Genomic DNA, 22,670 nt, shown 5'->3' on the forward strand with positions numbered 1-22,670 from the left:
TTAGTGGCTGTGTGGATACGAAGTTGGCTATGAAAAGAAAGCAGAGAGTAGTGGTGAACGGTTGTTTTTCAGACTGGAGTGAAATGTGCAGTGGTGTCCCCCTGGGGTCGGTGTTGGGACCACTGCTCTTTTTGATATATATTAATGACCTGGACTTGGGTATACAGGGCATAATTTCAAAGTTTGCAGATGACACGAAACTCGGAAATGTAGTAAATAATGAGGAGGATAGTAACAGATGTCAGGTGGACATAGTCAGAATGGTGAAATGGGCAGATATAAGACAGATGAAATTTAACACAGAGAACTGTGAAGTGATTCATTTTGGTTAGAAGAATGAGGAGAGGCAACATAAACTAGTGATCTCATTGAATGGCGAAACAGGCTTGAGGGGCTGCATGGCCTACTCCTGTTCCTAATCAACGGTCGTTAAAGGGACTGCTAGAGGCCACAGAAGAAACACAAAGGTAAGGTTTTAAAACCTACCTGAATATGGAGCCAAGAGGAGCAGGAGTACTCTTCCTGGCTCCACATTAAAACTGCGGGCCGCTGCTGGCGACCGCTCACCACCCTTACAATCTCCTCCTCCACAAACGTACCATAGGTCTTCAGCCAGTATCCTGGCTGGCCAATTTTGCTCATCCCTGTGTTGGGGGAACTGCCTCTAGGGGTGTGACTCGCAGTAGGTCGGTCCTCTTCTGATGATGCAAGAGGGCCAATATCATATGGTCCCTAGCCCATTAATTTAGCTGTGACAGTCATTACCGCCACGTGCTTCACATTTCAAGGCCATTGTTCCCTTTAGATGATTTTCAGGAGTTGAGAAACAGTGCTTCTGTTCATTTTTAAAAAACGATTTACATAGAACACTTCAGATAATTTAGTGGGAGCCCTCTGCATTGGCTAATTGATGTATGTAAATAACTTGTTATAATAGTCAAGATAGAGAAGAAGACCATTGGTCAGTTGAGTAAAGAACCATACTGCCACCAGCTACAGAAGAGAGGGTGGATAGATGACCCGTGTCCAGTCCTCCACCAGCTACAGTCGAAAGGGTGGATAGATGACCCGTGTCCAGTCCTCCACCAGCTACAGTCGAGAGGGTGGATAGATGACCCGTGTCCAGTCCTCCACCAGCTACAGTCAAGAGGGTGGATAGATGACCCATGTCCAGTCCTCTACCAGCTACAGTCGAGAGGGTGGATAGATAACCCGTGTCCAGTCCTCCACCAGCTAGTCGAGAGGGTGGATAGATGACCCGTGTCCAGTCCTCCACCAGCTACAGTCGAGTCGGTGGATAGATGACCCGTGTCCAGTCCTCCACCAGCTACAGTTGAGTCGGTGGATAGATGACCTGTGTCCAGTCCTCCACCAGCTACAGTCGAGAGGGTGGGTAGATGACCCGTGTCCAGTCCTCCACCAGCTGCAGTTGAGAGGGTGGGTAGATGACCAGTGCCCAGTCCTCCACCATCTTTCGGATGAGACGTTAAACCACCGTGCCCTCTCAGATGGACATAAAAGATCCGGAAACACTATTCGAAGAAGAGCAAGTGACTTCTTGCAGTCTGGTGGCCAATATTTATCCATCAACTGACATGACTAAAGCAGATTATCTGGTCATTTATCTCATTGCTGTTTGTGGAACCTTGCTGTGTGCAAATTAGTCGGTGTTTCCCGACATTAGAACAGTAACTATACTTCATTGGCTGTGAAGCACTTTGGGACATCCCGAGGTCCTGAAAGTTGCTATATAAATGCGAGTTCTTTTTTCTTATGTATTATCAATGCTTTGTGGTAACAGTGGCAATTATCATGGGGTCGATTTTAGCACCCGCGATCAGGTGTGTTCCTGGCGGGGGGGCTCTGAAAATCGGGGATTCCCGGGCGGGTCGGGAGCCCGGCTCCAACCCGCCCACTTCCGGGTTTCCCACAGATGCGCTGACATTCGCGCACAGCCCCCGCATGTGGGACTCCCGCCGGCAATTAAAGCCGGCGGGGTGCCACTTAAAGTATTTATCTTGGTATTTCAGGTCGTTTACAGACCTGATTAACGAGATATTTTAGGAGGGTTGGGAATTTACAAACAACTGGGACTGTTTCCCATACTGGGGGAAATACTCCCAGTTCAAATGGACGTGTTGCAGCCATCAGCCTGTGGCAGCTGCAAAGGTCCATTTGACAGGTGTGGGGGGGGTGGGGGGGGAAAGAGACCCTCACTCATTGCAGGAGGCCACTCTGTCACTTTGGACAAAGTTTAGCCTCCACCACCCTCCTCCTAACAATAAAATTCACAAACTTGCACACTTACCCCGGTGTCCAGACACGTGTACCTACCTTGCCGACCCCCTCACATGCACATCTTCCGGGAGATGGGGGCCGCCGTAGCTGCAGTCATGACTTCCTCGGAGGGCGAACAGCATCACCAGCCTCGCTGGCCACGCCGTCTACCTCTGACATGTGGAGCTCCACAACACAGTGCTGTGACACATCCACCTGCACAGCAGGAAGGAGGGCAACCACAGAGAGAGATGCGTCGCAGGGGGCACTACCCCCGCCACAGGGTCCACAGACCGAGGCTCAGCTTCCTGGACCTCTCTGAGCAGCAGTGCACACGGAGGCTCAGAGTCACTCGACATGTAGTCGTGGACATCTGCAGCCTCCTTCATGCCAAGCTGCTCCCGGCTGGCCCGAGCACCATCTTTTTGCCTGTCACTGTCAAAGCCACCACTGCCCTCAACAACTTCTCCTCCACGTCCTTCCAGGGTGTCACCGGGGACATCGCCGACGTCTCTCAGTCGTCTGCACAGCGCGTCTGTGGGAAACCCAGAAGTGGGCGGGTTGGAGCCGGGCTCCACCCCGCTCCGGGAATCGCCGATTTTTGGAGCCCCCCCCCCCCGCCAGGAACACACCCGATCGCGGGTACTAAAATCGACCCCATGATAATTGCCACTGTTACCACAAAGCATTGATAATACATACACCTACACCCACTCTGCAGTGACACAATGGGTGGCATCAGTTGTGGGTCGTCATTGTGATCCTCAGGAAAGGGCATTATTGCACAAACCAGACAAGATTTGCAAAGACGTGGCAGTAGTGGTGCCAATATAATATGTAATGTGAGTTGGTCAGAAATTAAATATAAGTAAAAACCATGACAAACCCTCAAACACCCTTGTGCATCCCCTTCATGCTCACGACACGTTTGCCTTACGCTGCCTACTGCACATATGTGATGCATGCCCTCTGGCTGCAGCACAGGTGGTGGCAGGTTGAGTGAGGCTGACTGTGAAAGAGATGCATGAGAGGTTGAGTATGAGATAGAGCCATGAGATTGTATGAGGATTGGGTTGAGTGGTAGTGGCGGGATGAGTACTGGCGAGGTGAGTAAGTGCAGGTAAGATGAGGATGAGGTTTGAGTGGGTGTGAGGGGTGATGTGACAGTAGTGTTGGCTGTGCAGAAGGAGATGTGGGGTGGGGGCGGTGATGTGGCAGATGGAGTGTATGGGAATGAATAAGTGTACTCACTTTGACTGACCTACTTAGGTCATTGCAGCACCTCCTGCACTGTATGCAGGTGGGTGATATGTTGGTGGTGCAGGTGACCTCCTCTGCCACCTCGAGCCAGGCCTTCTTGGTGGCAGCGGCAGGCCACTTGCTCCCGCCAGCCGGGGGAAGATCTCTGTCCTCCCCCTCCTCCTCACCCCATCCAATGATACCTGGAGTGAGGCATCATTAAACCTGGGAGCAGCCTTCCCCCTGGGCTGCTCCATGCTGTAATTTTTCCTATTTCTTGCAGCATCAGTCAGTGGAGGACTGCCCCTTTAAATAGAGCTCCATCAGCTGACAGACCTTATGGCGCATGCGCAGTCCGCCCGCCGCGCAGCTAAGCAGCGGGAAACCCGGAACAACAGATAAGTGGATCCAATTAGCCTGCGATTGCGTTCGGGGCAGACTGACAATCGCTCCCCCCGCCGCGAACCCGCCGCCCTGGTAATATTGGGCCCCATATGTCTGTATTTGACAGCTATATACCATATGATCTAATGCATTACATCAACAACTTATATTTAACACAGAAAAACATCCCAAGGTGCTTCAGAGGCATAATAAAAAAAAAATGGACAACGAGCCAAAGGAGATGTTAAGAAGGATGACCAAAAGCTTTGTCAAAGAAATGAGCTTTAAGGAGAATCTTAAAGGAGGCGAGAGAGGGGTGTAAGGAGGGATTTCCAGAACACGGCATAAAGGCAGCTGAAGGCACGGCCACCAATGGTGGGGCGAAGGAAGGGGGATGCACAAGAGGCTGGAGTCAGAAAAAGTGAGATTTTGGACGGGGATTGCAATATTGCAGGAGGTTACAGAAATAGGGAAAGCATTGCATTGGAGGGAATTAAACACAAGAATGAGAATCTTAAATTTGAGGCTTTGGGGGACCAGGAGCCAATGTAGGTCAGCAAGGACAGATGTGATTGGCAAGCAGGATTTGGTTTGGGATAGGATATGAACATTAGAGTTTTGGATGAGCTGAAGTTTATGGAGAGTGGAGGCTCGGAGTCCAGCCCGGAGACTATTGGAATAGTCGCACTGGGAAGTGACAAAGACATGGATCAGCATTGGTACGGTTATCCTGTAGTATTAATAGATAGCAACATTTTTGATTCAATAATGTTAAGCAAGATCTTTATAGTGGGGTAGAAATCCCTACAGTGGCAACTGTCAACTCTGCCATTCAAAGGTGAACAGTTGTGAAGTTGTGAAGATTTTTATCTTCACTACCTGGGCAGTAAACTGGCAGAATGGATCACCCGCTTGATTTTCATTCCATTGATTTCGCCAGATTATCCCCATTCTTTTCTGGTACTGTAAATTTTTGATCTGTGTTTTTCTCCTCTGGAAGAGTTTCTGGTCTTGCATTTGAACACAAAAATCTATGTTGTCTTCTTCATATCAATTAATCTTTTTTTGAATCTCTTGCCATATCTTTTTGTCCTGTGCCAAATATTGCCACCTTCTGGGCAATGGTCTTCTCTACAATAAGGGTTCTCAACTGTTCCCTGAAGCAGGACTTCTCAATGGTTTTCTGTGACCATTATCTGCATTTTCCTAATCAGCTGTGAATTCCTTATTCCTGCCAGTGCACTACCTTATTATCTACTTGTTTAGGTACTAAATTGTAAATATTTCAGTTCTGTGTTGATTCGGTGTCTTAACTTATTGTCATCATTAAGACACTTCAATTTAAAATTTGTAGCTGGGCGATGTGTGAAGGCAGTTACAGCCACATAATTAAATAAAATGCCTTAATGCTATGAGCTGAGATATTGCAACTGTCAATTTTAATCATTGCATTACTTCTGCTTACGTAATTAAATCACATGCTGGATTAGAAACATTAGAAGAAACATACCTGTCCTTATTACCAAATGTTGCTTTTTCTCTCACGTGGCCTGGTATATGCACGGTGAGCAGGCAAAATTGACATTCCTCTAAGGGCCAGATCAATTTCATAATCATTAGCATCCTGCAGCAAAAAAGATCTTGCTTGCTTCAGATTCCTTACAATTACTTTATGTGACAATCAACCAATTACTTCCTTAATGTTACAGATTTCATTATTGTGTCCTGATCAATGTTCATAATAAGTATAAACATTTTTCTTTTTGTCAGGCAAGATCTTACATGTATTGGTGAGAAGATTTTGTGTGCCTTGGTTAAAAAGAGTGATGTTGGACATGGTTTGATTAAATAATGGGCCAAACTTTGCTGGAAAAATAATAGTGTGTTAACGACACGCACCATTAATGCACAAATTGGCCAGCAAATTCAGGGGATAAAGGGATACGCCGTGAAGTGTGAATCTCCAGAACTTGCTGGTCGATTTACGCCGTTCCACCGTCTGCTTCTCACAAATGGCATCTCGCCCTTAGCTTCTCCGTTATTTTTAAGAACTTGCTGGATTTGCACGTTAATCTTCCAATAAACTAGCCACAGAAAATTAGGGCTAGAGCTTAACAGCATAAGTATCTTTTTAATGACATGGTAATTGTTAATGCAATGCCAATCACCCTCTCTGGTCTAGAAAGGGAACAATTTAAACTGTTCAATCTCATTCTTGCAGGTAGTAAATTGTTGTTAGAGATTTTAAAAATGGCAGATTTAATTTTGAATTTTTTTTTCTTACCTTTCCTTTCTGTCTCTTTTTTGTCTCTTGCTTAATCCAATCATTCTTTCCCTCTGTTTATTTCTCTTTCTGTACCCAATTTGTCTCTAATTCACCCACTCTGATTCACCCTCCGTCTCCATCGTCCCTATGCTTTTTTTTGTAGTATAGGGTTCATATTACATAATCAACCTACTCCTCATATCGGCATCGTTTTGTTACTGTTATATTAGGGATTGTTTATGACTGTAATGTGAGGGATTGTTTATTACTGTAATATTAAAACTGGGCATCCATGAGGCGCTGTGGGCCATCAGCAGCAGCAGAATTGTATTCCAGCACAATTTGTAACCTCATGGCCCAGCATATTACTCACTCTACCATTGCCAACAAGCCAGGAGTTCAACCCTTGTTCAGTGAGGAGTGTAGAAGAGCATGTCAGGAGCAGCACCAGGCGTACCTAAAATGAGGTGCCAACCTGGTGAAGCTACAACACAGGACTACATGCATGCTAAACAGTGGAAGCAATATGCTATAGACAGAGCTAAGCGATTCCACAACCAACGGCTCAGATCAAAGCTCTGCAGTCCTGCCACATCCAGTCGTGAATGGTGGTGGACAATTAAACAACTAATAGGAGGAGGAGGCTCTGTAAACATCCCCATCCTCAATGAAGGCAGAGTCCAGCACGAGTGCAAAAGACAAGGCTGAAGCGTTTGCAACCATCTTCAGCCAGAAGTGCCGAGTGGATGATCCATCTCAGCCTCCTCGCAATATCCCCACCGTCACAGAAGCCAGTCTTCAGCCAATTTGATTCACTCCACGTGATATCAAGAAAAGGCTGAGTGCACTGGATACAGCAAAGGCTATGGGCCCCGATAACATCCTGGCTGTAGTGCTGAAGACTTGTGCTCTGGAACTAGTCATGCCTCTAGCCAAACTTCCAGTACAGTTACAACACTGGTGTCTACCCAACAATGTAGAAAATTGCCCAGATATGTCCTGTCCACAAAAAGCAGGACAAATCCAATCCGGCCAATTACCAGTCTACTCTCGATCATCAGCAAAGTGATGAAGGTGTCGACGACAGTGCCATCAAGTGGCACTCACTCACCAATAACCTGCTCATCGATGCTCAGTTTAGGTTCCGCCAGGACCACTTCGCTCCAGTCGTCATTACAGCCTTGATCCAAACACGGACAAAAGAGCTGAATTCCAGAGGAGAGGTGAGAGTGACTGCCCTTGACATCAAGGCAGCATTTGACTGAGTGTGGCACCAAGAAGCCCTAGTAAAATTGAAGTCAATGGGAATCAGGGGGAAAACTCTCCAGTGGCTGGAGTCATACCTAGCACAAAGGAAGATGGTAGTGGTTGGTGAAGGCCAATCATCTCAGCCCCAGGACAGGAGTTTCTCAGGACAGTGTCCTAGGCTCAACCATTTTCAGCTGCTTCAGCAATGACCTTCCTTCCATCATAAGGTCAGAAGTGGGGAAGTTCGCTGATGATTGCACAATGTTCAGTTCCAATCGCAACGCCTCAGATAATGATGCAGTCCATGCCCGCATGCAGCAAGACCTGGACAACATCCAGGCTTGAACTGATAAGTGTCAAGTAACATTCGCGCCAGACAAGTGCCAGGCAATGACCATCTCCAACAAGAGACAGTCTAACCACCTCCCCTTGACATCCAACGGCATTACTATCGCCAAATCCCCCATCAACATCCTGGGGTCACTGTTGACCAGAAACTTAACTGGACCAGCCACATAAATACTGTGTCAACAAGGGCAGGTCAGAGGCTAGGTATTCTGCAGCGAGTGACTCATCTCCTGTCTCCCCAAAGCCTTTCCGCCATCTACAAGGCACAAGTCAGGAGTGTGATGGAATACTCTCCACTTGCCTGGATGAGTGCAGCTCCAACAACACTCAAGAAGCTCGACACCATCCACGACAAAGCAGCCCGCTTGATTGGCACCCCATCCAACCACCTTAAACATTCACTCCCTTCACCACCGGCACACCGTGGCTGCAGTGTGTACCATCTACAGGATGCACTACAGCAACTCGCCAAGGCTTCTTCGACAGCACCTCCCAAACCTGCAACCTCTACCACCAAGAAGGACAACGCAGGAGGCACATGGGAACAGCACCACATGCACGTTTCCCTCCAAGTCACACACCATTCCGACTTGGAAATATATCGCCGTTCCTTCATCGTCACTGGGTCAAAATCCTGGAACTAACAGCACTGTGGGAGAACCTTCACTACACGGACTGCAGCGGTTCAAGATGGTGGCTCACCGCCACCTTCTCAAGGGCAATTGGGGATGGGCAATAAATGCTGGCATCGCCAGCAACACCCACATCCCATGAACGAATAAAAAAAAAATTAGGGATCATTTATTCCCTGCAGCTGCTACTAAATGGTAACTATTGTTTCTATAATTCTTTAGGTAGTATATCTAGTGCTTCAGATCAATATATTAGCCCATTCATTGCACCTCCTACTTTCATCTTTGGTGCTCATGTGTTCATTAGGGCAAAGGATAGGAGTCTGGACAATTGTCCACTTTATACTCAATGTATCAAATGCTCCGACGTCAGGAATATCAAGGTAGAAAATACCTGTAACATGGCTGCAGAACCTCTTACAGCATTATTGTAAGATTTCCATTTTACACACCATGTATCCTATACAGATTCTTGATGAGTTTGACAATTAAATCAGAAGTAAAGGTGATATTGTGCTGTGAACTCATGTCTATTAAGAAATTAACTGAAATTATCCACCTTTAATCCATTTACTAACATTTTATTTACCGTATATCTATATTTATAAACTTTGATATATATATTGCTCTAAGATGAATAAGACCCTATTTCTGTTTTAAGATGTGGATATACTGTTAAATTCAGGTTTTTTGACTTTCATAGCCAACTACAAGTACTTACAGCTGAGGCCTTTTCCTGCGCATCAATACTTGCCAGAAGTTTTTGGACTCTCTCGTGAATTCTGTCCCAGGCAGGGTGTCTCACCGGATCGAAATAAAATCTATTTAACAAACAAAAGACTTTTAGAACAGTGACATTTCTAGTTACCCTCGTCATGATTGGTCTACTTCATGATCACTAACGAGTGGAAATATCTTGTAGGATGTATAATAGATTTTCCTTTGCAATGTTTAATATACTTCATTTGCTTAAGTATTACATAGTAGGATAAATTCATCTCACCCCCCTCATGCTCTCAGTGGGGAGCTACGCACAAAGACAGCATAGGTCATAAATAAGGCGACAGACTTGCATTTAAATAGTGGTTTATCATGTCTCTCAGAAATATCTGAAAGTGGTTCACATATAATGAATTACTTTAAAGTGCAGAAACTGTTATTATGTCGGCAAACGTGGCAGGCATTTTATCTACAACAATTTCTTACAGAAAACAATGCGATGAATGACCAATTAATCTGGTTTTTGAGGAAAGAATGTTAAATCTAAGTCTGTGAAGGCACATCTCTTCATTCCCGCCTTTGTAGGAGTTCTAGTGCCTATAGACTTGTACAGGGGTGGGTGGGGGGGGGGGGGGCGGGGGGGGAGTGGGAGGAGGGCGTTAGTCCCAAGTTGTTTCCTTCCTTCTCCTATGCAGTCACACTTTCCTTTGCTTTTATTCGGGATTCCTTTTTTTCCCCATCAACACGGCATACAGAGGAATTCCCATAGGAGAAGCCACTGTATTAAGTTGCATTCTTTATTATTGTGAGAATCAAAAAATTGCAGGTGACCAGAGAGTCCTTGCTCTGGCAATTTGAAAGCCATCTCAGCAGCTCCCTAAGGAATTGATTTTGAAAAATATGTAAGCAAACCTGAGGTATAAGCACACCCTCTCCAGAGTCAGAGTTCCTTTAAATTAAGCATTTTCCCAGGTTCAGCTGATCCTGGCAAGCCACAACACCTCTTTTATCCCATTATATGTTACACAGAGTTTAATAGGAGTGGTAATAATGGGATTGTTGATGTATGACATCATCCTCTCACTACATCGAGCAGAAACTGCATCAGTCATGAGCCAGAATGGAAACCCAAGAAAACAGGTCCCACTCTTGTTTTCATTCTCTTGCCATCATTATGCCCCAATAAGACTCCAAATACCCAGGAAATTTTGGGCTTAATTAAGGCTGGAAGAAAAACCATCAAATGGAATCCAATGTGTCTGAATTATACCATATCACATTAACTGATCCAATTTGAATTATTCAAGGTTTGGAATTCAGGTCGACACTCAGCTACTTGAATACCTAAGTGCTGTTCATTGTAACAGAGGAAACATAAGGGGACTGATTTTCCCCTGCATCGCACCCTGTGAGTGCCTATTTTTGGGTCACAATGTAGAGGAAGCTGTAGCGAAGATTAGATGTGTTGCTGTGCATATCCTGGGGCATCCTCAGCTATGAGTGGGAAACTACCACCTGAAGCAGGTAAGAGCACTTAAACTGAATGGTAATGATGCAGGAGTGGCATAAAAATGCCTCCCACCTTAATTTTCTGAGTTTCCACCCAGATGACACCCAATGAAACTGGCCTTAAAGGTTGTGGCCAGTAGTTATAGATTGGAGAATCTGAAAGGGGGCTGCCAACAACCTCAAGAAAGATAAGTTTTTCATTGTCCTGAGCCAATGAAGAGGATCAGTGGCAGGCAGCCATCTGGCAGCTATTTAGACAACAGCCAGAAAGCACCAAAGCTGGCAAGAATTAGTGCTGCTGCAGACCTTTCAGCCCTACAGCAGCGACCAAATTCATTTCCTTGATCTGGCATGCTTGCTCATTCCCATGGGCATTTCCCTGCCCAAGTGAAGGCCAAGGCAGGCAAATTAGCTAAACCCAGAAATTCATCCAGATTCAGCTGCACTCCAGTCATGTACAGCAAAGCAGCACATTGCCCAACTAATGGTGGAGCAGGGGGAGGGGGACGTGGTGGAAGAGAGGGGAAGGGAGATTGACCCCAAGAAGTTTTAGGAAGAGTAGAAGGCCATTGGCCCAATAGTAGCACATTTGCCTTTATGTCAGAAGGTTGTGGGTTCAAGACCCACTCAAGAGTCCCGATATTAATCTAACCTCCGGTGAGAACAGGCGGGTTTGCATCAGATGCCCAATTTACACTGATTTTACGCTCCATTGACTTCAATAACAGTATTATTCAATAGCGGCGGACTGTGGCTGCAGTGTGTACCATCCACAGGATGCACTGCAGCAACTCACCAAGGCTTCTTCGACAGCACCTCCCAAACCCGCGACCTCTACCACCTAGAAGGACAAGAGCAGCAGGCACATGGGAACAACACCACCTGCACGTTCCCCTCCAAGTCACACACCATCCCGACTTGGAAATATATCGCCGTTCCTTCATCGTCACTGGGTCAAAATCCTGGAACTCCCTTCCTAACAGCACTGTGGGAGAACCGTCACCACACGGACTGCAGCGGTTCAAGAAGGCGGCTCACCACCATCTTCTCAAGGACAATTAGGGATGGGCAATAAATGCTGGCCTCGCCAGCGACGCCCACATCCCATGAATGAATAAAAAAAAATTAGCAGAGGTACTGTCTTTCTGACGAGGCATTAAATTCAGGCCCTATATGCCCTCTCAAGTATATGCAAAAGATCCTGACCTAGAAATTCAATCGTGACCAAAAACGGGCAAGCAGGAGATGGCATGTGTGCTGCATGCGCCTGTACACATGGGCGCAGGGACCATGAAATTATAATGGGCCGAGTTAATGGGCATGTGTTTTAACCAGTAAGCAAAAATACAGTGAAAGAGAGTGCTCTGTTCAAAACCCTTGGACAAGCCACAAATTACCTAAATATTGGGCAGGTAAAGGCCTACTCTGGGTCATAGGGAGCGAGGGCTCAAGATGTTGACCAAAATAGCTCAGTGAAGGTGTCATGAGAAGCAAAGATAGTCTATGAATACAGCATTTACCAGGAGACAACAGTCTAGCCTGCCTATCTCTCCAAGTGCAATGATGGAACTCATATATTTTCTAATTCAATCTGGTGTGGCCTTATCTATAATATATTAAATTTGCAATGTATGTCACGCACTCCTTATTTTGGCATCACCATTCTGCGACACGTAGTCACGTCCCCCTGCTGGCTGTTCCTTTCCCACCCACCACATGTAAATGATGGAAAGGGCAGAGCTTGGGACCCAGCGCATTTCCCTTTCATCTGTCCATGTTACTTTCACTTCCTGGGCCGCCATGTGGAAGGCGGCAATAGTCCTCGAGATGCGGCAGTAGCGGCCCTGAGGCTTTCTGCCCTTGGGGGAACAGGATCTCTCTCCTCCTGTCCACCGCCTGGGCCATGAGCTCCAAAACAACATCGGAGAATCTGGGGGGGCCCGATCGACAGTTCTTGCAGCCATTTTTTGCTAGAAACTTCCCACGTCTCTGCAGCCAGAGTGCAACTCCCCTTTAAGAGGTGCTGGCTGCCTTTAAGTGATACCAGGGATGCCCAATTTCCTGGCCCCTCCTAAACAGATGCACAGCTAATAAGCAGCACAGGTAGCAGTGGCTGCATACCCAGCCCATTATAATTTCAAGGTCCCTGCAGAGCGGAGGAGGGGCCGGAGGGAGGGAAATTCCAGGTTGGGCAGTGAAATGGCAGTTAGCATCACCTCCTTAATTTTCCGTAATTCTCTACCACTATCCTGCCCAATATCAGGCGGGAGCAGAGGAGAATCCAGCGCATCTTATGTTACCTTATTTGTTTTCTTTGCCAACTTTCCATCCTCCACCCTCCATAAACTCTAATTTGTTCAAAATTCAGCTGCGCCCATCTTGTCCCTCATTAAGTCCCACTCCAATGCTCAGTTTGGGTTCCGCCAGGACCACTCGGGTCTAGACCTCATTACAGCCTTGGTCCAAACATGGACAAAAGAGCTGAATTCCAGAGGTGAGGTGAGAGTGACTGCCCTTGATATCAAGGCAGCATTTGACCGAGTGCAGCATCAAGGAGCCCTAGTAAAATTGAAGTCAGTGGGAATCAGGGGGAAATCTCTCCAGTGGCTGGAGTAATACCTAGCACAAATAAATATGGTAGTGGTTGTTGGAGGCCAATTATCTCAGCCCCAGGATATCACTGCAGTAGTTCCTCAGGACAGTGTCCTAGGCCCAACCATCTTCAGCTGCTTCGTCAATGACCTTCCCTCCATCATAAGGTCAGGAGTGGGGATGTTCGCTTATGATTGCACAGTGTTGCGTTCCATTCGCAACTCCTCAGATAATGAAGCAGTCCGTGCCCGCATGCAGCAAGACCTGGACAACATCCAGGCTTGGGCTGATAAGTGGCAAGTTACATTCGCGCCAGACAAGTGCCAGGCAATGACCATCTCCAATAAGAGAGAGCCGAACCACATCCCCTTGACGTTCAACAGCATTATCATTGCCGAATCCCCCACCATCAACATCCTGGGGGGGTCACCATTGACCAGAAAATAAACTGGACCAGCCACATAAATACTGTGGCTACAAGATCAGGTCAGAGGCTGAGTATTCTGCGGTGATTGACTCACCTCCTGACTCTCCAAAGCCTTTCCATCATCCAAAAGGCGCGAGTCAGGAGTGTGATGGAATACTCTCCACTTGCCTGGATGAGTGCAGCTCCTACAACACTCAAGAAACTCGACACCATCCAGGACAAAGCAGCCCGCTTGATTGGCACCCCATCCATGACCCTGCATCACCGGTGCACCGTGGCTGCAGTGTGTACCATCTACAAGATGCACTGCAGCAACTCGCCAAGGCTTCTTCGACAGCACCTCCCAAACCTACAGCCTCTACCACCTAGAAGGACAAGGGCAGCAGGCATGGGAACATAACCACTTGCACGTTCTCCTCCAAGTCACACACCATTCTGACTTGAAAATATATTTCCGTTCCTTCATCGTCACTGGGTCAAAATCCTCGAACTCCCTTCCTAACAGCACTGTGGGATAACCTTCACCACACGGACTGCAGCGGTTTAAGAAGGCGGCTCACCACCACCTTCTCAAGGGCAATTAGGGATGGGCAATAATTGCTGGCCTTGCCAGCCACGTGCACATCCCATGAATGAATAAAAAAAATCTCACCCATCAATTCTCTTCTCACTGACCTACATTAGCTCCCTGTTCTGGTCTACAATTGTTTTTGTTGAATTTAAAAGTGTGGTCCTCATTTTCAAATCCATCCATGGCCTCACCTCACCCCATCTCCGCAATCTTGTCCAGCCATATGTTCGTTCCTGCATACTTCGGTCTCCAAATCTGGCCTTTTGCGCATCCTCCCTCCCTTTGCCCTAACTTTGAGAGCAGATCCTTCAGCTCCCTCAGCCCAACTCTCTGGAAATCCCACCCTAAACCCGTCCGTATCTCTACTTCCCTTTCCACCATGAAAACTCAGCTTTTTGACTAAGCTTTTGGTCACCACTCCTAAATCTTGCATCATTGCCCATTTCTTTATTTTTATGATCTATTTTATATTCTTTCTCCCCTTCGTAAAAGTGCAATGTTTTCTACGTTAAAGGCATCTATAAATGCAAGTTGATATTGTTGTACATATAACAAAGGCGTGAAACAATTTGCATTTTATCATTTTAACCCACTCTTAGCTACAAAAAGAATTATTCAGTTATCACAGTAGTCATTACCTGTTGATTTGACTGGATGATTTTCTCTGTGAACAGACAGAAGATGAGCACTGATCACTTGGATTATCTCGAACAGTGGAATTCAGTGGATAACTAATAAGCTCCTCTGCGTCACTGGACAGTTCATCCCAGCTGATTGGTTCTTTGGGAATCGGAGCCTTTAGGATTCAAAAAGATATAAGTATTATTTCATTTGAAAATTAAAAATGAAATCAATGCTGTCAGATAATGGTTTTCCCCTACTATTTAGCTTATGTAAATTAGATTGTTGCAAAATTCCTTTCCTATATGAAGGGGGAAAAATTACTTTTAATCTACCAAAAGTGGAAAGGAGGGTTAATATTCTTTCCATTTTTAGTGATGAGGTGAAATCTGCAAATGCAGCTGTGCACTGTGCATGCCTCTGGTGTTTTTTGTCTCCGACTGCCTCAGCTCTAAGTGAGAAACCCAACGAAAATTAGAACTGAGAAATTCCATTGTAGTGAAATCCAAAGCGGATGTAGGGCAGAGTCCGATTTTGGCCAGCCAACCCAACGTGAGCTTTCCTTGTCATAATTTCCTGGGTCAGCCTAATTTAAATATTTGGATCAAGCTCCAGGCATTCAAGACCACCACTGACTGGGAGTTCAACCATTGGGGGATGGGAACTAGTGTCTTGCTACAGGATTTAATGGCCTCCAGCAGCTTAAAGAGAGACATTGAGGAGAACTGATTGGGAAAAGAACAGAAAAGTTGGTTAACAATAATGTCTATGAGGTATGCGGGAGGGTGGAGAGCCGTGAGATTCACAAATTAAGTTGTCGAAGTGCTGAACAAAATTAGGGCGAGGAGAAAGGGCCGGTTAGAAACCGAGCTACAGAGATCCCAAGAAGAACTGCATAGGGGCAGTGGAAGGATTGGTTCGGGCAGTCAATGTCAATATCCCACACACAGCAACTCATTGCTGGGAAAAGTGTAACAACCATCCCAAGTCAGACAAGACAAGAGGAACCAGCAACACTTTCCAGGAATGCACTATCCTAAGCATGTCTGTTACTTACAATGATCTTCCTGTTATGTCTTTTTAAGTTTTCTTACCCTTTTTTACTCTGGATATACTTATAGCTTCTGTGTCGCAGTCTACTCTTGCAAGTAAGCCTCTGCTCTTTACATCCTTAAGATTGTTCAAACTTGCTCCTATGTCTAGGTACATTGATATCGTGCCCAAGGTAAACAGAAGCTCCTTGCTCAGATTTATTTTCATTACTGATTCTGTCCCATGCCTTCACAGAAACCTCCTTGCATCTTTGAGAAGCATCAGAATGACACAAAAATGGACCTTATTTTCATTTTTGTTTGCTTTAATTGCCAACTGAATTTCTTGATCGATAACTGAATAATATGTAATTTTATATATATATCTACACATACAGCAGTTATTACACTATTTTAACTCCTCAGATAAGAAAAATAATAAATGAGTTGCAAACTCTACAGTGAACTATATGTTATAATTAACTTCTATTCATGTAGCTGTTCTCTTATGTTCTCACCAAGTAGAGAAATGTTTGGTAAGCTGATTCTTATCAGAGGTCCAATTCAGACCACTTCTCTTCACAGTTCCAGGTCAAACTCAAAAATTGTTGAAAAGCTCTAGGCTAATAAATGCACCTGAAACAATTACAAGGGATCCATGTAATTGGAATAAGTTTTAAAAGGAGTTGCCACCCAGACACACTTCTGAACCTATCACATAGCATCTTTATATTTAGTTGGGTGGCTCCTTCAAGCATACTGCTCAGTGACAACCAAATTGTCCATGGGACTTCTTCTGATCAACTGCTGTGACGTTGGTGGAAGATCCACGGAAACCCTGGAGAGCTGCGTAAATGTCATTTCTCCAGGTTTTAGGTGGATCTTCTGCTGAAGCTAGAGGATGATTGGGAGAACTGCCATGGAAATTCAATCCCATTGTATCAATTTAGGCTGGAAAAGGATTCCTGTGAATGCAGCTGATTTTTAGACTCTTATATATGGTAATAGGTTTAAGAGCCACTGGGCCAGGTTTTGCTGAAAAAGTAACCATGTCTGAATGACGCACGCCTTTATTAATGCACAAATCAGCTGGCAACTTGGAGCGAGGAAGAGATACCCCATGAATTGCGAATCGCCACAAGTTGCTGGCCGATTTGCGCTGTTCCACCGTTGGCTTCGCGAAAATGGCATCTCGAGCTTAACCTCCCTGTGATTTTCATGAAGTTGCTGCATTTGTACATTAATTGCCCATTAAACTCGCCACAGAAAGTTAAGTCTAGTAATTATCAGTGTAAATACCCTTTAACGATGTGATAATTGTTAATGACTGCCAATCAACCTCTCGCTCAGAAAGTAAACAATTATAAGTGTGGAGTCTCATTCCCTCAGGTTGTGAATTGTTTTAGGAGATTTTAAAAATGTCAAATTTTATTTATTTTTTCTTTTTCTTGCTGTTTCTTTTTTTCTCTCTCTCTTAATCCAATCTTTCTTTCCCCCTCATTATTTCTTTTTCTGTCCCTGATTTGACATTGAATTCACCCATTCTAATTCACCCTCCTTCTCAGTCCTCTGTTTATTTCTCAACCCTTTAATCTCATTGGTTGAAGAGATACACGGTTTGTTCACCAAGGTCCCTGTTGCCATCGCTGCGTCGTTGTCAGCTTGCACTTCCAGCAACTTTGTGGGCAAAAAATGTTAAATCCTAAACGTGCAATTGTAAGTCTAACTAACGGGGCACGCTGCGAGATGCCCCGTTCCAGAAACATCTGGCCCAATATCAAGCTACAACTAAACAATGTTTCATTTTTGTCACACTGTGTTGAAGTGCTCAGGCTGCTTACCATCGACGCGCAAGAGGATCACAGTGCCATTTATATTCCCAAGTTTCACCTTGAAATGTTGCTTCACTCACAATTTTACATGCAATCACTTTACTAAAAGCATTATTAAATAAATAAATAAATTTAAAACAGAAATAGACAGTTTCCTAGAAGTAAAGGGAATTAGGGGTTACGGGGAGCGGGCAGGAAATTGGACATGAATTTAGATTTGAGGTTAGGATCAGATCAGCAGGCTCGAGGGGCCGATTGGCCTACTCCTGCTCCTATTTCTTATGTTCTTATGTTCTTATTACAATTGCTTGGTGCATGCACCTGCCATCATGTCAATTATGGGCTGCATGCAGATACCTGTGGAGGGGACTTCGTCTCACTACTTCCCTGTGTACATGTAAAAATGGGGTGGTAGCAAGACAAAATCTGCGTAGAGGATTGACCCGCTGACTTACCACTGGACGTCTGCCCATTCCAATTTTCGGGCAGACCTCGATTTAGGTGGCCAGAGTTCCTGCTGGAAACAGGCAGGGGCCTCATTAATATGTGCAAATTGGGGTCCAATGATGCAATTAAAACCCCAATGCCATTTTTGTCTCGACCAATAGTGCTGCTATCAGTTCTACAACCCGCCGATAAATCAGGGGCAGTACAAACCGCAAGGTGACCTATTACATCGATATTTAAAGGACTGCTCATCTGCTCTCAGATAAAACAACTGAACATTTTGTGAGACATTCTGCTTTTATTACATTGTGTTTTTTTGCTACTTATACTGTGTCAAACTATTGATGTGGCTGTATAATATTCTAAACCCATGAGGCGACATAGAGGATGGCAAGGAAAAAGGAGGGCTGGAGCTAGAGATCGTTGGCAGCAATTCATTGCAAAGCACTTCAGCTGAACATTCTCTGCTCTGCTGCCTTTACAGTTACGTCCAGTATCGGTCTCACTTCTTCTACCGTCGAATAAATTGCATGTGCCCAAAGACCAGCATTGATATTCATGTTAACTAACATTGCGGGGTCACTAACTATAAAGGAAATTCTCTGCATACAATGATTTCAAAAAGGTTTATCATTTTACTGGTTTCCACAAGAATTTCCACGCTCTGAAGTGCTCTTTTGCCTAATGTAGTTATCCTTTGAGTTCCCCACTTCAGCATGACAGTTCAAGATGTTCATGATTGGCGAGTTATAGGAGCTCGGGCCTGAGGGCTTGGCTGTAGGCTGCAGGAACTCAACGGATGTCAGGGCTTTCTGGCACCGGAGCGGGCATTGGTTCAGAGATGGCAAGGGTGCAGACATACTGTCATCCTGAGAGAAGACAACATATTCCATTCCCAATCCACGATTGCCCCTGCTATCAGGCTGTGGCTCAACACTCCCAATATGGGAGAGCAGACTGTAGGATATCCGTGATCAGACTGAAGATACTAATCTTATGGTGGAGCCCACCGTCAAATGTCCTCAGCATGAGCATCCCTAAGAGATGCTGCTACTGGTGCCACAGGCTCTTGCAAGAACAGCCTAGCTGCAGCACCCACTGAGGTGACCACATACTCCATGATTGACTGCAGATTGTAGATTGTAGATGTCATGCACCAAACCCCACACAAGTTGGTAGTGGACTGCTGCACACTCTCTGACAAGTTGTGGAAGTTCTCTGGCAGGCAGTCCAATACACTGAGCAATTGTTGGTGCACAGAAATCATTTTTCTTTAAAGGCTGGACTCCTAAAGTCTGCATCTCTGTCCTCTTTAGCAGAATGAGGACATGACCTTGCCCTCCAGTGTCCTGTTTCCTGCGGTGTCCTTTCCATCTGCACCTGCTCACTTGTACTCAGTGAACCCACAAATGCAGACCCATATAATTCATTATCTATACCATGCAGATGCCAATTTCTGTGCTGGTCCTTGGAAGGGTAGGAGAGAGTGACTGTGCATCTTCAAGATGGTTCTCCACCTCAGACTGTGCAGCTGCAGGGCTTGACTGAGGGATGGCAAGGGGTGCAGACAAGCTGTCATCCTGAGGGCAACATGTTCCATTCCCAACCATCGAAGGATTAGTAGAATTAGTAAACCTTTTTAAAGAAAAGCACTCGGGGTTGATCAAATGGGTGACAAAAGAATTAATTCACTACAATATTGGCCCCGATATTTACGGGGAGGGAGCAGGGGCACGTGTCAGCAGCGGGAAACCGGAAATACCGGGGAGGCGGATGTGGTGCCGAATTTAACAATAGGTCCTCATTAGAAGCAGAGATCACGGGGGGGGGAAAGAGATCACGGGGGGGGGGGGGAAAAAGAGAGATCACGGGGGGGGGGGGAAAGAGAGATCACGGGGGGGGGGGGAAAGAGAGATCACGGGGGGGGGGGGAAAGAGAGATCACGGGGGGGGGGGGAAAGAGAGATCACGGGGGGGGGGGGAAAGAGAGATCACGGGGGGGGGGGGGGAAAGAGAGATCACGGGGGGGGGGGAAAAGAGAGATCACGGGGGGGGGGAAAAGAGAGATCACGGGGGGGGGGGAAAAGAGAGATCACGGGGGGGGGGGAAAGAGAGATCACGGGGGGGGGGGAAAGAGAGATCACGGGGGGGGGGAAAGAGAGATCACGGGGGGGGGGAAAGAGAGATCACGGGGGGGGGGGAAAGAGAGATCACGGGGGGGGGGAAAGAGAGATCACGGGGGGGGAGGGAAGAGAGATCACGGGGGGGGGAGGGAAAGAGAGATCACGGGGGGGGGGGGGAAAAGAGAGATCACGGGGGGGGGGAAAGAGAGATCACGGGGGGGGGGGAAAGAGAGAACACGGGGGGGGAAAAGAGAGATCACGGGGGGGGGAAAGAGAGATCACGGGGGGGGGAAAGAGAGATCACGGGGGGGGGAAAGAGAGATCACGGGGGGGGGAAAGAGAGATCACGGGGGGGGGAAAGAGAGATCACGGGGGGGGGAAAGAGAGATCACGGGGGGGGGAAAGAGAGATCACGGGGGGGGGAAAGAGAGATCACGGGGGGGGGAAAGAGAGATCACGGGGGGGGGAAAGAGAGATCACGGGGGGGGGAAAGAGAGATCACGGGGGGGGGGAAAGAGAGATCACGGGGGGGGGGAAAGAGAGATCACGGGGGGGGGGGAAAGAGAGATCACGGGGGGGGGGAAAGAGAGATCACGGGGGGGGGGAAAGAGAGATCACGGGGGGGGGGAAAGAGAGATCACGGGGGGGGGGAAAGAGAGATCACGGGGGGGGGGAAAGAGAGATCACGGGGGGGGGGAAAGAGAGATCACGGGGGGGGGGAAAGAGAGATCACGGGGGGGGGGAAAGAGAGATCACGGGGGGGGGGAAAGAGAGATCACGGGGGGGGGGAAAGAGAGATCACGGGGGGGGGGAAAGAGAGATCACGGGGGGGGGGAAAGAGAGATCACGGGGGGGGGGAAAGAGAGATCATGGGGGGGGGGGGGAAAGAGAGATCATGGGGGGGGGGGGGGAAGAGAGATCACGGGGGGGGGGGGAAAAGAGAGATCACGGGGGGGGGGGAAAGAGAGATCACGGGGGGGGGGGAAGAGAGATCACGGGGGGGGGGGAAGAGAGATCACGGGGGGGGGGGAAGAGAGATCACGGGGGGGGGGGGAAGAGAGATCACGGGGGGGGGGGGAAAGAGAGATCACGGTGGGGGGGGGGAAAAGAGAGATCACGGGGGGGGGGGGGGGAAGGAGAGATCACGGGGGGGGGGAAAAGAGAGATCACGGGGGGGGGGGATAAAGAGAGATCACGGGGGGGGGGGGGGGAAGAGAGATCACGGGGGGGGGGGGGAAAGAGAGATCACGGGGGGGGGGGGGGAAAGAGAGATCACGGGGGGGGGGGGGAAAGAGAGATCACGGGGGGGGGGGAAAGAGAGATCACGGGGGGGGGGGAAAGAGAGATCACGGGGGGGGGGGAAAGAGAGATCACGGGGGGGGGGGAAAGAGAGATCACGGGGGGGGGGGAAAGAGAGATCACGGGGGGGGGGGAAAGAGAGATCACGGGGGGGGGGGAAAGAGAGATCACGGGGGGGGGAAGAGAGATCACGGGGGGGGGAAAGAGAGATCACGGGGGGGGGAAAGAGAGATCACGGGGGGGGGAAAGAGAGATCACGGGGGGGGGAAAGAGAGATCACGGGGGGGGGAAAGAGAGATCACGGGGGGGGGAAAGAGAGATCACGGGGGGGGGAAAGAGAGATCACGGGGGGGGGGAAAGAGAGATCACGGGGGGGGGGAAAGAGAGATCACGGGGGGGGGGAAAGAGAGATCACGGGGGGGGGAAAGAGAGATCACGGGGGGGGGAAAGAGAGATCACGGGGGGGGGGAAAGAGAGATCACGGGGGGGGGGAAAGAGAGATCACGGGGGGGGGGAAAGAGAGATCACGGGGGGGGGGAAAAGAGAGATCACGGGGGGGGGAAAGAGAGATCACGGGGGGGGGAAAGAGAGATCACGGGGGAGGGAAAGAGAGATCACGGGGGAGAGAAAGAGAGATCACGGGGGAGGGAAAGAGAGATCACGGGGGAGGGAAAGAGAGATCACGGGGGGGGGGGAAAGAGAGAGATCACGGGGGGGGGAAAAGAGAGAGATCACGGGGGGGGGGAAGAGAGAGATCACGGGGGGGGGAAGAGAGAGATCACGGGGGGGGGGGAAAGAGAGAGATCACGGGGGGGGGGAAAGAGAGAGATCACGGGGGGGGGGGGGAAGAGAGAGATCACGGGGGGGGGGGGGAAGAGAGAGTTCACGGGGGGGGGGGGGAAGAGAGAGTTCACGGGGGAGAGAAAGAGAGATCACGGGGGAGGGAAAGAGAGATCACGGGGGAGGGAAAGGGAGATCACGGGGGGGGGGAAAGAGAGAGATCACGGGGGGGGGAAAAGAGAGAGATCACGGGGGGGGGAAAAGAGAGAGATCACGGGGGGGGGAAAAGAGAGAGATCACGGGGGGGGGAAAAGAGAGAGATCAC

General features: G+C 47.9%; 1 protein-coding gene across 7 annotated transcripts in view; it reads right to left on the reverse strand.

The window, feature by feature from the left end:
- The window catches only part of spata6l (spermatogenesis associated 6-like), a 90,211-nt gene that overhangs the window by 6,045 nt on the left and 61,496 nt on the right, over positions 1-22,670 (reverse strand). For 3 of the 7 annotated variants that reach the window (XM_067983287.1, XM_067983290.1, XM_067983291.1), the window contains 3 exons: positions 14,852-15,009; positions 9,116-9,215; positions 5,411-5,524 (listed from right to left, as the gene is read on the reverse strand). In XM_067983287.1, the coding sequence (XP_067839388.1) occupies positions 5,420-5,524; positions 9,116-9,215; positions 14,852-15,009 (363 nt within the window). In that variant the 3' untranslated portion in view covers positions 5,411-5,419. Of the gene's footprint in view, positions 1-5,410; positions 5,525-9,115; positions 9,216-14,851; positions 15,010-18,465; positions 19,780-22,670 lie in introns of those variants that run through there. The other 4 variants (XM_067983289.1, XM_067983292.1, XR_010962711.1 and 1 more) reach the window with 3 other exon arrangements.

The sequence above is a fragment of the Heptranchias perlo genome, chromosome 4 (genome assembly GCF_035084215.1).
Source record: "Heptranchias perlo isolate sHepPer1 chromosome 4, sHepPer1.hap1, whole genome shotgun sequence".
In the NCBI taxonomy this organism is placed as follows: domain Eukaryota; kingdom Metazoa; phylum Chordata; class Chondrichthyes; order Hexanchiformes; family Hexanchidae; genus Heptranchias; species Heptranchias perlo.